This window comes from Leptonychotes weddellii, chromosome 13 (assembly GCF_054177405.1).
Source record: "Leptonychotes weddellii isolate Sample4059 chromosome 13, ASM5417740v2, whole genome shotgun sequence".
Taxonomy (NCBI): Eukaryota; Metazoa; Chordata; class Mammalia; order Carnivora; family Phocidae; genus Leptonychotes; species Leptonychotes weddellii.
This window is the reverse complement of record NC_138381.1, coordinates 73,825,211-73,843,305: the sequence shown is the minus strand read 5'-3', so window position 1 is coordinate 73,843,305 and position 18,095 is coordinate 73,825,211. Positions and strand designations below refer to the sequence as shown.

Genomic DNA, 18,095 nt, shown 5'->3' with positions numbered 1-18,095 from the left:
ACGATTTTAATGAACAAATCAGATTAAAATGTTAACACAAATACTCTGAAATAATATCAAAAGTACTTATCATCCAGAAAACAGGTTTTTAACATATGCACTGCATTTATATTAAAATGTGACCTTTCTACAGTATCTCCATATATTCGATATATAGCAACAGTGGACTTAGCACCAAACATTGCATGAGAAATACAGGATTTTTTTTTTTTTTTTTGACAAGGGCAAATGGTTTTTATTAAGAATATTTTATCTTAGGGTCTCCTGGGTGGCTCAGTCGTTAAGCATCTGCCTTCAACTCAGGTCATGATCCCAGGGTCCTGGGATCGAGCCCCACATCCGGCTCCCTGCTCGGCTAGGGACCTGCTTCTCCGTCTCCCACTCCCTCTGCTTGTGTTCTCTTTCTCACTGTGTCTCTCTCTGTTGGGTAAATAAATAAAATCTTATAAAAAAATTTTTTTTATCTTAGATCAAGGACTTCTTACAGATTAGACTTTCACTAGAAAATATTACAAAGCTAATTTTCTTAAATTCCCCAAACATAAAACCAATCTCAGTTTTATAATCTAAAAGCAGGTAGAGACACAAAGGCAGGTACATGGAATGTCCCTCTCAAAAAGGATCCCTAAATCACCATTACTGCCTTTGGCCAACAGGTAGGTTCACTAGTACCTTGGCCAAGGAGCTATAAAATGACAGGTTCTACAGTAAGTCCAATACTGGGTGAAGAAAGTTCATTGCTCTTCATTAACCACTCTTTATACTGTATATTGAGAGGGACAAAAACCTGGGGCACACCTTTTGGGGCTGTAAAGGAGCATCATTATTACCAGGCAGAGATAAACCCCCATCCTTAAAATCCAGGATAGTTCATAGCTTCACACAGCATTTATCAAATTTCTCTCTAATGAACAAAAGGTTAATAGAAATAGTTTTAATAAACTAAAGTTAAAACACGGAAATTATAGGTTATTAAATAATGAAGAGGAAACTATTTTGTAATTATAAACTCACATAGGAGTTAAACAAAGACAAACAAAAACATGAACAAATTGTGGTATTGTACCTTCTGAAGACATGCGTTTAGGCATAGTAGAGACAGGAGCTGGAGAACCATGAGCAGAGGGGTGAGACGGGGGTCTGGATGGCCGCGAGGGGGGCCTGGAGGGCGGCCGTGTAGGGGTGGCTGCCCGAGGTGGAAGAGAGTTGGGACCTGACTGGTAGCGAGAAGGTGGGCGAGAGGAAGGAGATGGGCAAGGCGATGGCCAGGGAACACCTGACAGAACAAATGATATGAAGGAAAGTATAAAAACTAAAGAAAAAAATGAGGGAAAAAAGTAAACAGAAAAAAAAGTAAAATGACAAAAATGATTTCTTGTACATTTTAACCCTTTGAGGACAGTCATTTGATTTGTGATAAGTTTTAGCATAACTTAACTGACATAAATTCACATTTTACTTTAACCTCCTTAAAATTAAGTCTGTTTGAATGAACACACGTTCCCAAAGGGTTAATTAGGATCTACACATACTATTGAAGAAGACAGTTAAGACTTTGCCTATTAATCCTGCTTCTGTTACTGTTTCTCAATAATCAATTATTAAAAGGAATATAACATAAACTAAGTAATTTTACACAATAAATCACAAAACTCAGGAATAAGATTACTTGCTATATTAGTTTTAGCTTTTGAAACATGAAAATAAGCAGCAGCTATTATATCCCATTAAAAATGCTGGTTTTTATATAACCATCTGTGATTTTCATCTAGTTTGTACTTGAAGGTTAAAATTTAGTTTGAAATCTGATTAAGCAAGTCCATTTAGTAGAAATAAAACATTACTTCTATTTTTTAGAGTCACAGGAGTGACAAAGGTTAATATTCATTGCCTTTTCAAAAAACATTTTTATGTTATCAAATTAGAAAAAGAGGGGGGACCTGCTAAGTAATTCATGCAGTTAAACACTTATTTAAGTGACTGCTTAATAAACTATGCAACTAGAGAGCAGTCATCACCAAATAAAAGGACACTGAAGGATATGCACAGATCAAGATACAGCTAATGTGTAACATTACATATCACTTACCTTAATCTTAGGAAACAGTCCAGGTCTCCTCTCCATAGGGTTCCACACACTTGAGTATCATACATTTCCTAGCCCCCTTCAGGTTTTTTACTTGAAAATTCTGTTCATGAACTAAAATTCTTTACTCAGTGAGCAAAGAAATGTCACCCCCAATACTAAGTACAGAAAATACTCAAGAGTGTTTATTTGGAGAGGAATTCTGGAGAAAGACTCAACAGAAACAACTGAAATTGGAAACTTAATGTTCTCTCCTTTTCTAACTTTCTCAACCTAAATATCTTAAACTGAATGTCCACTTTGTTCCCTAGGTTAGGAACACAGTACTGCTATTTCCATATTGCCTATAGTACTGCTGTCCAGTATCCCTGACTCACATGAAAGATCCGTGACCTATGAGGTATAGTCAATCTTAGATTTAGAGGTAAAGCAGAAAAATATCTTCCTACTAAAGATGCAAGTCTCTTTCACCGTACTTATGCTAAACTGCAATATCCACCCTTCAACTAAGAGTTGTTTCTATTGTTTTTTAAGCACATTTCTCCCTTATCTTCTTCACATGACTCTTGGTCATGTCTAGTATAGCAAGTTACCTCAAATCCTTTCTTGAAGTAAGCAGAATATAAATGTGCACACAGTTAATGAAAATTAATCTGTATTAACCACTGAGTGTTTCACACAGACTAGGATTTTCCATATTAACTATGTTTAAGTAGTTTTATCATCCAGTGTTTTTAAAATTGAGAACCTACCCAAAGTTTCCAATTTCTTTATATGTGGAGTATTTTTTGGCCAAATTTAGCACTTTATCTTAATACGTGAGTATTTCATCACACTAAATACTGTATATGCCAATGACTTATACTAATTTTACTAATTTGATATCCACAAAGGCAAATTTTAAATAATTTTGAAGTAAAAACTACTCCACAGAAATCACTGAAGGTGTGCATGCTCTTACCAATTATGTTAAACTTAAATATTCAGACAACTATATATTTGATCGAGGACATTGACAAATTTGGTCAAAATACTTGCCTCCATTAACTACTCTTTGGTCTGAACCAGAATTCGGGTTGAAATCTGAAGTGTGAGAGGTGGATCTTGATGGCATGGAGCCCGATCCAGGCTGGCCCATACGCGGTGAATTCTGTCTCCCACTTCCCCAGGATATGACTTCTCTATTTCTTTGTCCAGGAGGAATATATTTATTTTCCCTGAAAATGAGAGAGCCTCTAAATCATTTTATCCTAACAGATACCAGGCCAATGAAACAAATCTAAAAGTAATTGAGGCAGAAGTGAATGCTTGTTATAAAAAGGTTAAACACTAAAACAAAATGTCTCACTCCCAAATATCCCTAATTCTTCCATGTTACCCTGAGGTCTAGCCTCTGGCCTTTCCTTTCTCTCAGATTCTCCTCCTAAGCAAAAAGTTGAACAGATTTGTGTTCATTCGCATCCTACTTTACCTCTAAATGGCTGAGTCTATCAAATATGGTCTGACTTCCTAAAACTTTCTTTGTCCTTAGCTTTCTCTACTTTGTTTTCTCTTGGATTTCTTCTCTTTGTGGCTATTCATTGGTTTTTTCATTCAGTATCAGCAATGCTGACAAATCCTAAATCCACACTGCCAGTCCCACAGTCTCAACATCTCCCACTGAACACTTTAATTCAAATCATCAGACTATAGGCTGCGTCTTTAAGAAAGAATTTATATCTTACCCTACCAGGTATGTAGTAGATGTTTCTCAACATGTTTATGAATAAATGAATCAAAGACCGGCGAGCCCCTCAAATGCAATAAATTTAACAAAGGGCTCACTCTTATCTCCCCTCAAATTTGCTGTTTTCTATCTCCATTACCAGTACAAATAGCAATCAATTTAGTTATCAAATAAACCTCAGGCTCACCCATGGCTTTTCTAACCTTTCTCTCACAAGCCCTGGCCTAGATAGTTACCAAGTTCTCACACTTGAACAATTTCAATACACTAACTGGTCTCCATGTTTCAGCCAATTCTCAAATGTCCCAGAGTTCGTTCACACCTTCCCCTGCCTACAGGGTGCTCTTTAACAGGACACAAACCCTTCACTACCTCAGTTCCTTTCACCAGCTACCACCACTGCACCCTCAACATCACCCTGTATTCCAGACATATGAAACAACCAGCCTCACCCCCGGTTGGCCAGGTTCTTTCACATTTCTTTTCATCATGCAAGGAATGCTTCTCTCTTACTTCTCTTTGGGCAGCAGACAGTGCTACTATCCTATCACAAAATGTCACCTCTGTGAGATTTTCTCTGACCCCACTGGTTACATGCTCGTTCTTTCTCACTCTGGACACACCTCTGATCTAGCAAATCCTAGTGAACTGCTATTATGTTCTGTGCACCATCCCCCCATCTGATCACTTTTCTTTAAATAGCTCTTCCACACCTTGGCTTGCTCATCACTGTACTTCCAACACTTGGCTTCACAGAGCTGATGCTCAAAAAATATTTTCCAAAATTACTCTAATCTTTTCTCTAAAAGAATCTTAAACCAATTCCACTTGCATTCTCTACCTAAGCTACATTAAAGGAAGATGAAATATAATAATAATAATACACCTTCTCACACAGACCTTGAGTTGTGTATCCAAAATACTGCATCATGATTTCCTTTAAATACCTAGTGTTTATGCTGTGGCCCTCACGTTCACTGGAATTTCTCTGAACGGCTGTGTATTTTTCTTCTTCACTCCTATCATCATTTTCCAGGGCCACCCGGGCTTTGTACTGGGCACTTGATTCAATTTCTTCTGCTAACTGGTTTGCCCTTGCTTCTCGTTTTAAAAATTCTTCTGAGTTATCCCTTTCTAAGGGTACCCTGACATGAGGGGAAAAAAAAGCAAAGTGAGTATTTTAAAGTCACAGTTTATATATCTCTGTCCCAATCAACTATTAAAAGAGTTTAGAGTTTGAAAGACTGATAAAAATATAAAAGAGTTACAGTGATCTGCTCATGTATAAATCAAAATTAGAAATTTTTTTGTTTCACTTTTCCCTAGAGGAATGTAACATTTCCAAAGCTGGTTAAATGGACTTTCTCAAACCATAACATCTACACTTGCAAACTTAAGAGTTTTTGCAACTTAAAACAAAAACAAAATTTATCTAGAGCACAACATTAGAATACAGGTGAACTAAACTACATTTATTTCCTGTTTTAATGAGAATCTATCAGCTTAAGTAGTAACAGGATCAATTCTTTCATGTAACTGTTTAACTTAACATCTGACAGGGGGCGCCTGGGTGGCTCAGTCAGTTAAGCATCCAACTCCTGATTTTAGTTCAGGTCATGATCTCAGGGTTGTGAGATCAAGCACCGTGTCACGCTCCACACTGGGCATGGAGCCCGCTTAAGATTCCCTCTCTCCCTCTCAATCTGGCCCCGCCCCTTCCTCTCTCTTAAAAAAAAGTAAAATAAATTTTTAAAAAATCCAACAGAAAAATTTATTCAACATCCTAATATAAGTTGATGAAAATCAAAGACAAATGTAGTAAAATAAAAGCCAATTTTTTAAACTTACGTATATGAAGATAAACTGCTATCGTATGTAGACACTACACCATAATTTTCTTCATTATATCGAAACATATCATTGGGATCCCATCCATTAGACTAGAAGAAAATAGTTTATTTTTCAAAATGACAAAGTATTCGTCTTCTTTAATTCAAGTACAATCAATATCTTACATTAACAATGTCTATCATCTTGCCACAATAGTTAACCACTATTAACTTCTTGGGCATAATTCCAGATGTGCTCTATGTAGTCATTAAGAACATGATCAGTTAGAGCAATCTCCTTTTTAATTCAAATAGGATCTTCTTGTTATGTAACTTGCTTGGTCTTTTAATAAGTCTTGAATATCTTTCCATATCAGAATGCCATTCTTTTTAGTGGAAATACAGTGTTTCAGTTGAATGGAGGTACAATAAATCTATTTAACCCATGCCCTACTGATGAACAGGTTGTTTCCAATTTTTCACTATCAGAGATAATGTTGCAGAAAACATCCTTACGCATCATTATTTGCATGTCCTATGGATATACCAGGACAATAATAAATTCTCAGAGGTGAGTCCAACTGTAGGTGTGTTTTAAACTTTTATAAATATTGCCAGAATGCTCTCTGGCAACTTAACGGTTTATCCACCTCACTATCAGTAAAAAAGGAGTACCTGCTTCGTATCCTACATAGGTGATGTGGTGCAGAGACCTGAGAACCTCCACATTAGGTTATATCGGATTCTTTGAAGTCTGAAAATGAATAATGATGTGTTGCCTATGTATTTCCAGTGTTAAAGCTGGACTTAAACATTAAAAACAGATTTGTTATAAAGACTTCTCCACAATATTCAATGGAAGATTCTTCATCCAATTCAAATGTTGCTACCTAAACGCTCATTTTTGGTAAGAGATTTTACTTTCTATCTACCTTACAACCATAATTTATAGAATCCTAATGATAGTCCTTACTACTAAGCATTTGATTTAGAGATGATGTGTTATGGGAAAAGTAAAAATAATATACACTAAAAAGCTTTTAGAAATAGCAGATTTCTGTGGGGAATGATCTTAATTTTAAGACCAAGAAATCTACTTACTGCTTTATTTCTAATGCAACTTAACTATGTATCTTAATAGTGAGAACCTCTTCCTCAGACAAGAAGCCCAGGAGTGGTACCTCTAGGTAACGTCAAGAGACAATTAAGACGCTAATTTCCTTAGGCTGCCTTATTCTGTAAAGCATTCAAAGCAAAACATGCCAGTATTTCCAGTTTCCCATGCTTCCCAACTTAAATTTTAAGTTGCTTATTATGGTTTATTTAAAAACATGGAAATCATTCATAAGCATCCCAAAGAAACATTTGTCTGTATTTACTGCCTGGGGGGAGATCTCTATTTAGACAATAAGACTGCTGCTTTAAATGTATCTACTACAATGATGACAACATACTTAAATTAAAACCAAATAATAAGATGTCACACCACATCACATGACCACAGTCTGATACTAAGCAAAAGACTTTACTTACTACATCATTTTCCAAAGCCTCCAGTTCCTCACTGGTAGTGAGTTCACCTGCATCCCAGGGCTCCAGGTCCTTCTCTTTGTGTTCACCATTCACTTTAGCACTGATAGCAGAATCAGTAAAAGCATCTGCAAAGGATGGACTTAGCTGAAAGATCACATAGTCAGACAATGGGCAACAGTAATACACACAAATTATCAACAGAGATATGCTAAAAATAATTATGATATAGAAAGTGTAACATTCATTAATGGTATGCTTTCAGATGTATAATGCTTCTAATACAATAATCTTCCAAAAACTTTCAGTTCTTCCCATATAATTTTAAGCCACATGAAATGTTTTAATGCATTCACCAGGTCATTAAATTATATTAAAAATAATTACTTTGTATTTCAGAAGCGATCCAGAAAATCTCTACCAACCCATCTAAAATAGGATGCTTTTTGTTTAATGGATCCATTAATTAAATAAAAGCTCAGAACTCCTATATCCAAACATATGCATTTTAACTTTCCAAATCCATGTCTATATTCAGGGGTCTTGCCATTAGTAACTGAAGCCATTCTAAGTGAGCAAACCCTTCACAGAATCCATTTTTCCCTATAGCCACTCTGTTACAAAGTTCAGGCGCTACAGTGTCATCGTCCCCAAAAGGTTCAGGAGGCAGGCCTGTCTATCAGGACTTCCCACCCTCACTTTCTCACTTACTGTGTCCTCTCCTCTCTAATGTTACTGAGGAGCAGGTAGCTTGTGAGAGCATCACCATGTTCAGCTGACGGGAAATATCTCAGAGCTGCTATCCAGCAAAGAAAATTTTTCTCTAGTTGGGTGTTAGGACCAGGCAAGTAAAGGTCTACTTGGGCAATGACAGTATTAGAAAATGCTTTGGAGATACAGGCTTGCATTTAAATGGCTGGGCCCACAAGGTATCACCTAGCACAGGGCTAGGGAATAATACTTCTGCTGATCTGGCTCTGTCAAAGGATACTAGCTCCCAGTCACTGTGCCCTCACCCATACTATAAGCTGCCACCAAAGAGCAGGAGTAAAGAAGAATCAACAACTGTGTCTCTTTTAATAGAGACAATTCCAGAGAGATTTTTTATTTGGTACAACTTCTATAACAGTCACTGGCTCCCTAGGGGGCAAGGTGATAACCAAAATAAGAAATCCAAGCCAGCACATTTAAGCCAGCTTGGCACTACAAACCTAACTAGCTCTTACCTCCTCTCATCCTAAACTAGCAGTGGATGGGTGTGTGTACATGCAATCCAGGAAATAAAAGCATAACTGCACCTGTGGGCTCAGCCACTCGCTCTACCAGCAGCACGGCTCCCACTGCTAGCAATTTTAAGAGCTAAGAGCGTACCAAGGGGGATCCCCAAGAACAGCAGGCCTCAGGTGCAGGTAGAATGGAGCATACACTGGAAGATTACTGTACTCTGAAAAAGCTCTCTAAGAGGTTCTAATAGACTGCTGTTGTCTTCATAATGCCACATTCAGCTGGAAGCCACTAACGGCCCTAAACACTTGGCTTTATGTGAAATTCACCTAAGTCAAGCAATACTCTCTATCACCTTATAGTTGTACAAATTCTTGATAAAAATTAGTTTTGCTATGTTTATTTTCAAGAACGTGAAATGCTTCAAGAAAACATCAATAACAACTTAACATTAGGATGCTGAAATTCCCTATTTTCCCAGAAAACTAGACTACAGGAAAATTCCAAACCAGTCATGTCACCTTCTACAAAGAGCAATACAATTATTAATTTATACTGCTGATCCTATTCATGTTGTAATCGCCTTAGTTTTTTGAGAAGCATCTACCACTTCAGTGAATAAAATATTTACTTACATGGAAACCCAGCATTAAAGATGATACTCTTTATCTAAGAAATTAAAGCTCAAAGCAAGAGATATTTTTACACAACCACATAAATGGACTTTTTCCCACTATAACATGTGTGTGTACATGTGTGTGCATGTGTGTGCCAAAGTATTTAGGAAAGACAGGGACTGAACCAAGCTGTACTCAAATTGATAAATAAATTTTTATCAGTATTATTCTGAATAAAATCAAAAAAGATCCCTGAATGGAAGTCAATGTGGAAAAGCAAGCATCTAACACTTCACTGAACCAAGTTTTACCCTGCTGATCACAATTTAGGCTCTATTAACAGGACATTATTAAGTAACCTGTTTTTTTCACTACTACATTTTTATCATAAATTTGTTTACAATACCAATATTGTAAAAGGAATTAACTACTCATATGTTGTTACTTAGCATGATAGCTTTCTTTCGAGGCAGTAATGGGGAGGGGGCGGAGAAAACACAAAAGGTGTGTTTCTCTTAAGGATGATATTCCTTAATTTTAAAACCTCCTCCAAAGAAAGTCCCTTTTTAAAGATGAATGAAGAGTTTAGAGAAAGATGTTAAAAAAAAAAAGAGAAGTAGAAAGTGAGCACAAAAATGAGGTTATACAGTCAGGAAGCCGGGGAAAAACCCTGGTCATAAATACTGTATTTCAGGTCAACACTGTATTATTATTAGCTAGAAGGAAGCAAGACCTGGATATTTCATTCTACACTATTACCAACACCTAATACTGTAAATTCTGAAAACCCCATGTATGAATTTTTGAAAAAAAAAAAAACAATGCTGGATTTAAATAGTACAACCTATAGCCAGGATTTCTGCAAAGTTTGGAAAATCAACTGGCTATAATCTAATTGCAATTGTGGGAATTTGTATGCAGATTGTTCCAATGCCATGTGAGAGTATATTAATTTTTCATTATCCTCCATGGCAAGAAACAAAAGCATAATAAAAGCAAGATGCAAGAATACAAAAAGGCTGTTAGAAAAATGTTACCTGTTTCTGAAGGAATAACAGGTATAGAAAGAAAAAAACAATAAGAATTATCAAAGATAATAAAGATTTAAATTCTTCAGGTGCTTCATTCCCTGCCTTATAAACATTCAGTTTACCAAAATCTCTAGACTAGAGGGGAAAAGAATACACAAGTATCCCCCTGCCCACACATCTGCAAACCCCTCTATACCACCCCCACAGCAGCTCTCAAAACCTCTTCTGATTCTAGGCAAAGGTTTAGTCACCCTGGGTCAGTGGTGCCTCCTAGTGGTAATCAGAAAGAAGTGTCTCAACCAAAGCACCACGTCTCTTTTGGGTATCCCAATGCCCCACACCCAGCAAACAGGATATATGTTCTGCTCCTCAGCTTTTCCTCTTACCTCTCAGTTATGCTCATCTACAACTCTGAAAAATCACTCAACGTTGTCTGAGAACTTTTTAAAGGATCGGAATAGTGGTAAAATAAAATGCTAGTGACACACTATAAATTAATAAATATAAATTTAAATCTATTAAAGCCACAAAATGAAATATTTGATGAAATTTAAAAATTATCAAAAAAATTTTTCTAATTTTAAAAACAAAAAATCAGTCTCTGACTTAACATCAGAAACCCTCAAATGTGCTTCCAGAAAAAGTTTTCACCAGAATCCTCAGCTGCCCGTTTCCTCTACCAATTAAATCTCCTTTTTCTCCCACTTTTTAAAAAGATTTTATTTCTTTATTCGAGAGAGAGTGAAAGAGAGAGCAAGCACAGGGGGCAGAGGGAGAGGGAGAAGGAGGCTCCCCGAAGAGCAGGGAGCCCGATGCGGGGCTCAATCTCAGGACCCTGGGACCATGACCTGAGCTGGAGGCAGACGCTTAACAACTGAGCCACCCAGGCGCCCCATACATCTCATTCTTCTCAAACACTGAAATTCTAGATAAAATTTTTTTAAAGCTTATTTCATTGTTATTGTTCTGTTTTGATGAATTAAGAATTCTGTGACTTTTTTTCAAAAACTTTAAAAAATATTTTCTCAAGGCCCCTGGGTGGCGCAGTTGGTTGAGCGTCCGACTCTTGGTTTCCGCTCAGGTCGTGATCTCTGGGTCGTGAGATCGAGCCCTGCATGGGTCTCTGCACTCAGCATGGAGTCTGTTTGAGATTCTCTCTTTCTCCCTCTGCCCCTCCAGCTCATGCTCCCTTTCTCTCTCTAAAATAAAAAAGTCTTTTTAAAAAAAGAATATTAAAGAATAGCATAAACAAACAAAATGGGGAATGAAACTGGACCTCTTTCTTACACCATACATAAAAATAAACTCAAAATGGAGTAAAGACCTAAATATGAGACCTGAAACCTAAAAATCCTAAAAGAGAGCACAGGCAGTAGTAATTCCTGACACTGGCTGCAGGAACATTCTTCTAGATCCGTCTCCTGAGGTAAGAGAAACAAAAGCAAAAATAAGCTATTGGGACTACATCAAAATAAAGCTTCCAGGGGCACCTGGATGGCTCAGTCATTATGCGACTGCCTTCGGCTCAGGTCATGATCCCAGGGTCCTGGGATCCAGCCCCATTTCAGGCTCCCTGCTTGGCAGGAAGCCTGCTTCTCCCTCTGCCACTCCCCCTGCTTGTGTTCCCTCTTTCGCTGTATCTCTCTCTGTCAAATGAATAAATAAAATCTTTAAAAACAAAACAAAAAACAAAATAAAGCTTCTGTACAGCAAAGGAAACAATCAACAAAACTAAAAGACAACCTACTGAATGGGAGAAGACATTTGCAAATGACATATCTGATAAAGGATTAGTAACCAAAATAATAAGAACTTACACAACACCAAAAAAAAGCCAATCCAATTATAAAATGGGCAGAAAACATGAACTGACATTTCTCCAAAGAAGACATACAGATGACCAACAGACACATGAAAAGATGCTCAACATCACTCATCATCAGGGAAATGCAAATCAAAACCACAACGAGATATCATTTCATACCTGTCAGGATGGCTAAAATCAAAACCATAGGAAACAAGTGTTGGCAAGGATGTGGAGAAAGAAGAACCCTTGTGTACCGTTTGGGTTTTGTTTCGTTTGTTTTTTTAAGTAATCTCTACACCCAATGTGGGGCTCGAACTCACAACCCTGAAATCAAAAGTCGCATGTTCTATTATCTGAGCCAGCTAGGGACTCCACCCCATTTTTTAAATTTTTTTTTTTTTTTTTTACCCTCATGCACTGTTGGTGGGAACATAAACCAGTGCAGCCACCATAGAAAACAGTATGGAGGTTCCCCAAAAAGTTAAAACCAGAATTATCATACAATCCAGTAATTCCACTACCGGATATTTACCCAAAGAATATGAAAACACTAATTCAAAAAGACATATGCACTTTTATATTTATTCCAGCATTATTTACAATAGCCATATTATGGAAGCAGCCCACATGTCTACTGATTCATGAATGGATAAAGAAGATGCGATATAGGGGCACCTGGGTGCCTCAGTTGTTAAGTGCCTGCCTTCAGCTCAGGTCATGATCCCAGGGTCCTGGGATCGAGCCCCACATCGGGCTCCCTGCTTAGTGGGAGGCCTGCTTCTCCCTCTCCCACTCCCCCTGCTTGTGTTCCCTCTCTCACTGTGTCTCTGTGAAATAAATAAATCAAATCTTTAAAAAAAAAAAAAAAAGAAGATGCGATATATATGTACAATGGAATATTTTTCAGCCAAAAAAAGAATGAAATCTTGCCATTTGCAATGACATGGATGGATCTAGAGAGTATAATGCTAAGTGGAATAAGTCAAATACCATATGGTTTCACTCAAACATAGAATTTAAGAAACAAAACAAATAACAAAGGGGGTAAAAAAAGGAAGACACATACAAACCAAAAAACAGACTCTTAACTCTAGAGAACAGACAGATGGTTACCAGAGGGGAAGCAGGTGAGGGGATGGGTGAAAGGTGAAGGGGATTGAGTATACATATCGTGATGAGCACTGAGTAATGTATGAAATTGTTGAATCACTATATTGTACACCTGAATCTAATATAACACTGTATGTTAACCATACTGGAATTCAATTTAAACACACACACACACAACAATCAACTGAAGTGTTCCCTGAAAATGCTAAATCTTCAAGTAACAATAATATATTATACAAAAATTACACATACTACAGGTTAAGGTGTTAGTTATGTTTTATAAGATAAGGTTTTTTATAAAGTAAAGTTTTTGTCTACATGTATTTCTGCAAACTATGGCTAGAAAAGAAAAAAAAAACAAGATGGGGATAATGAACACTGCTGCCATTAAGGGCCAAGGTGTGTGGATAGGAACAATAAAAACAAAGGGATAAGTGGAGGCATAAAAAGGAATAAGAGAAATGCGGGGATTGGGGGGTGCATGAGATTCTTGATTTCGGGGTTATGAGTTCGTTCAAGCCCCACAGTGGGCGCAGAGCTTACTTAAAAAAAAAAATAATAATAATAAAATAATAAAGAGAGAAATGCAGGGAGATGGGGCACAGGGAGTCTCTATCTAGATTACAGATTCTTAACCTTTCTTCTTTTATCCATGGACCCCCTAAGCATAGGGGGGATTTAAATGCATAAAATACATAGGAAATCAAAGGAGACCAATTATAAGGAAATGCAGTTATCAAAATCTCAAAAACCAGGGCGCCTGGGTGGCTCAGTCGTTAATCATCTGCCTTTGGCTCGGGTCATGATCCCAGGGTCCTGGGATTGAGCCTCCCTGCTTGGCGGGGAGTCTGCTTCTCCCTCTCCCACTCCCCCTGCTTGTGTTTACTCTCTAGCGGTCTGTCAAATAAATAAATAAAATCTTAAAAAAAAAAAAATCAGTGCCACAGTAATATACATACTTCTTTATAATAAATGCATTACTCTATAGAATCTAACAGCAAATTTAATGACTAATTTTTATTTTTTTTTTTAAGATTTTACTTATTTGAGAGAGAGAGAGAGCGAGAGAGCGAGAGAGCACGAACAGGAAGGAGAGGGAGAAGCAGGCTCCTCACAAGCAGGGAGTCACATGCAAGGCTTGATCCCAGGACCGGATCATGACCTGAGCCAAAGACAGACACTTAACTGACTGAGCCACCCAGGCACCCAGATAATGACTGTAAGTAAAAAAATTTTTTTTTAAATACATAACAATTTTATTGATCCACTAGAAAAAAATAAAAGCTACAGTGTAAATCGCATCCCCACCTGGACTAAACCCCTTAGCACAGATTATGGTCCTTAAGTACTGGTTCTCCTTCCTCAATGTCCGAAGTTAATTTTTAATCAATGATTTCTCCTGGAAATAAGATTTTAAATCATCGTTTTTCATTCACATAAGGATAACAATTCAGATCTGTGTCCTGTATCATATGTAAGAAAAGGAACATGGTAGGACAGCTATGACTCCATTAGTTCATAGTTAATTTGTGCAACAAAAAAAAATGGTAAAAATGGCAGCAGTGACAAGCCCCAGAGAGATGAGTGTCCAATCGCCCCTTAATATCTCAAGATATCCGTATCTATACAAGTGATATGAAATTAACTGAGTTCTAGAGGTGCTAAAGTCACAGATACTGCTAATACTAATGGTTTGTTAATGGAAAGAAATGCTAAATTCCTTTTTTTTTTTAAAGTAATCTCTACACCCAAAGTGGGGCTTGAACTTAGGACCCCGAGATCAAGAGTAAGCATGTTCCACTGATTGAGCCAGCCAGGGGCCCCAAAATGCTAAATTTCAATCAAAGGTTAATAAAGATATAAAATTATTTCCCATCCAAGTTCATCAATGCCCTGAATCCTCTCCATGAACCATTTGGGAATCAATGGATCCAGGTTAAGGACTCTGCCTTATGTTCTAAAAAGCAGGAAGAAAAGAGCATTCTGCGGTAGGGGCACCTGGGTGGCTCAGTTGTTAAGCGTCTGCCTTCAGCTCAGGTCATGAGCCCAGGGTCCTGGGATCGAGCCCCACATCAGGCTCCCTGCTCAGTGGGAAGTCTGCTTCTCCCTCTCCCACTCCCCCTGCTTGTGTTCCTGCTCTCTCTCTCTGTCAAATAAATAAAATCTTTAAAAAAATTTAAAAAATATAAAAAAAAGAGCATCCGTGGTAAATAAAGGAAATGAGGTGACGGAGCAAGGGACCAGAGAGAGTAGTCACAAAGGTTGCAGCAAGAGGTAAAGAAGGTCTACTGAACTCTCCTGAAGCTCCAGCAAGAACTAGAGACGAGACTACCCTATATTCCTAACTAAACAGCACCACAATGGGATTTCCCCAGCCACATCCAGTAGCCTGGCTACAGGAGTAGACAGAGTTTAAAAGTACGGAAGACCAGAGGAGGATCAAATAAATGACCCCATTTTTTCATTTTAAAAAACAGAAGGCCAGGGGCGCCTGGGTGGCTCAGTCGTTAAGCGTCTGCCTTCGGCTCGGGTCATGATCTCAGGGTCCTGGGATCGAGGCCCGCATCGGGCTCCCTGCTCTGCGGGAAGCCTACTTCTCCCTTTCCCACTCCTCTTGCTTGTGTTCCCTCTCTCGGTCAAATAAATAAATAAAATATTAAAAAACAAAAACAAAAAACCAGAAGGCCAGGGAACGGTCAGAGAGTCCTGTAAGAGACAGGAGGAAAGTGAGTAGAAGAGTAAAGGTTAAGTTGGCTATGGTCAGAGATCTTGGAAGGCATCATGGAAGAGAAGCAGTTATAAATGATGACAAAGTCATGAAAGTAGACTGCTAAAATAAGATGGAAATGAAGAAGAAGAGTTTAGGAGACTCAAGTTTCCAAAGGAACAGTGTTCTGCTCGCTCCAAATGACCAACCCAAGAATTATAAAATTTACCACTGCAAAAACATTTGAAGGTATCAGCCACAAAACTATGGGAAACTTGAATGCATTCCAAAGGTTCATACCCTTCTGTTCTAAATACCAAGAAGTTACAGTTATAAAATATACCACACAACAGCACTTGCCTACGAAACAATGCAGCAGTAGATACTGTACATACTGAGTGACTGTATTTTTTTTTAAGATTATTTATTTGAAATAGAGCACGAGAGATAGAGAGAGGGCACAAGCAGGACGCAGGGGTAGAGGGAGAGGGAGAAGCAGGCTCCCTGCCGAGTGGGGAGCCTGATGCCCCGACACAAGATCATAACCCAAGCCTAAGGCAGACGCTCAACCAACTGAGCCACCCAGGCACCCAGACCGTAAGTACTTTCTAATTTTAATTCTGGGCATATCAAGCAGAACTACCTAATATTTAAAATGCTGCAAGTAGTTATTTGATACACCATGGAGATGATATTATATAACCACAAAATTCAAGTTTTTGAAGTTAGATCCATAAAAAGTCAGTCCCAAGGTTTTTCCTTTACCTCGAAAATTTTGGGGAGAGAATGAATTGGGAAGAGCTAGTATAAATTATTAAAAACAAAACATAGCTCCTCCTACTTCAAAGACGGAAGGGTAGGACAGGAAACCAGGATCTATTTCTGCAGTGCCTGTACCCCCCCCCAAAACAAGTGACAGAGTCATCCTGCTTGTAATCTCTTCTTGTTCCAGCAGCTGAAATTCTCAACCAAACACCTGTCTTTAAAAGTCTTTTGTGTAGGGGGCGCCTGTGTGCTTCAGTTGGTTAAGCCTCCAACTCTTGGTTTCAGCTCAGGTCAGGATCTCAGGGTCTTGAGACTGAGCCCAACACCGGGCTCCGCAGTCAGCGCAAACTGCTGGAGATTCTCTCTCTCCCTTTCCCTCTGCCCTCCCCCATCTCCCATTCTCCCTCTGAAAAGAAAAAAGAAAGAAAGAGAAGAGAAGAGAAGAAGTCTTTTGTGTAAATAAAATAAAAGCCCAAAGTGGCAAAACTGTGACTTTCCGGTATCTGGAGAGGTTAACATAAAGCAGAACACACTGGTGAGCAGCAGTCACCTGACACCTAACATTACTGTACAAGATAGGACAGACCAACACAACAAAAAGCCAATCACCTGCATTCCTAAATTTCATACAAAATTTTAAGTAATTTAAAAATAATTTCCTGCAGACACCTGAGTGGCAAAGTCGGTTGGGTGACCGACTCTTGGTTTCGGCTCAGGTTATGATCTCAGGGTCATGGGATTGAGCCCCGCAATGAGCCTGCATTGGGCTCCACACTGCAGTCTGCTTGGGATTCTCTCTCCCTCCACCTCTCCCACTTCTGCTCTCTCTCTCTCTCAGAAATAAATAAATAAATAAATAAATAAATAAATAAATAAATAAAGATAGATAGATAGATAGGTAAAATCTTTTTTAAAAATTTCCTACCTTAATAGAAAAGGATGTCATTTTTTCAGAGAAAAACCAATTAATCCTACCTTTGCCTCTTGGGCACTAAACAAGGAAAATGAGTTTCGTGACCCACAAGCAGAAAGGAGGTTGTTTTTACCCTGGTTAGCACAAAAATGAAATAAATTAATCTCTAAGGTATGGTATCTTTTAATCTTAGGTTTCAAAGTGAACTCAGGAAAAGCTGATTCGATACTATTCTTCACAGACGAATATGCTGTATACATAGATATAAATCCAAAAATGCATGCATTTCCAACATACACAATACCTAAGGCAAATTAATTATTTTAAAAGAATTTCAAACAGCCTGTATGTAGGTATGCTTTTATACTTAACTCCCTTACTTAGGCTTCTGACTTTTCTCACTTATATAAGCATCATTTGGGCCTTATTTTTAAAGTTAACACTTGGGACTTTGTTTTTTTATACTTTAAAAGGATATTAGTAGAAGCAATCTTCTGTAAGAAAAATATACTCTGAATATGTCATGTTGTACGAAAGCCGTTGTTAGATTTGGCTAGGAGTAACTGCTTTCGTGAGTTTCCTGAAAATGAGTGGTAATTACAGTTTGTTTTTTTTTTTAAAGATTTTATTTTATTTGAGAGAGAGAGAATGAGAGAGAGCACATGAGAGGGGGGAGGGTCAGAGGGAGAAGCAGACTCCCTGCCGAGCAGGGAGCCCGACGTGGGACTCGATCCCGGGACTCCAGGATCA

The 18,095-nt window shown here is 38.1% G+C and overlaps 1 protein-coding gene across 10 annotated transcripts in view; it reads right to left on the bottom strand.

Annotated features, from left to right (window-relative positions):
* Positions 1-18,095, bottom strand: part of ATXN2 (ataxin 2) — a 117,407-nt gene that overhangs the window by 44,091 nt on the left and 55,221 nt on the right. For 9 of the 10 annotated variants that reach the window (XM_031030652.2, XM_081802227.1, XM_031030645.2 and 6 more), the window contains exons 6-10: positions 7,175-7,299; positions 5,661-5,752; positions 4,760-4,957; positions 3,125-3,303; positions 1,067-1,276 (exon numbers count right to left, since the gene is read on the bottom strand). In XM_031030652.2, the coding sequence (XP_030886512.2) occupies positions 1,067-1,276; positions 3,125-3,303; positions 4,760-4,957; positions 5,661-5,752; positions 7,175-7,299 (804 nt within the window). The remainder of the gene's footprint in view (positions 1-1,066; positions 1,277-3,124; positions 3,304-4,759; positions 4,958-5,660; positions 5,753-7,174; positions 7,300-18,095) is intronic. The other variant, XM_031030651.2, reaches the window with a different exon arrangement.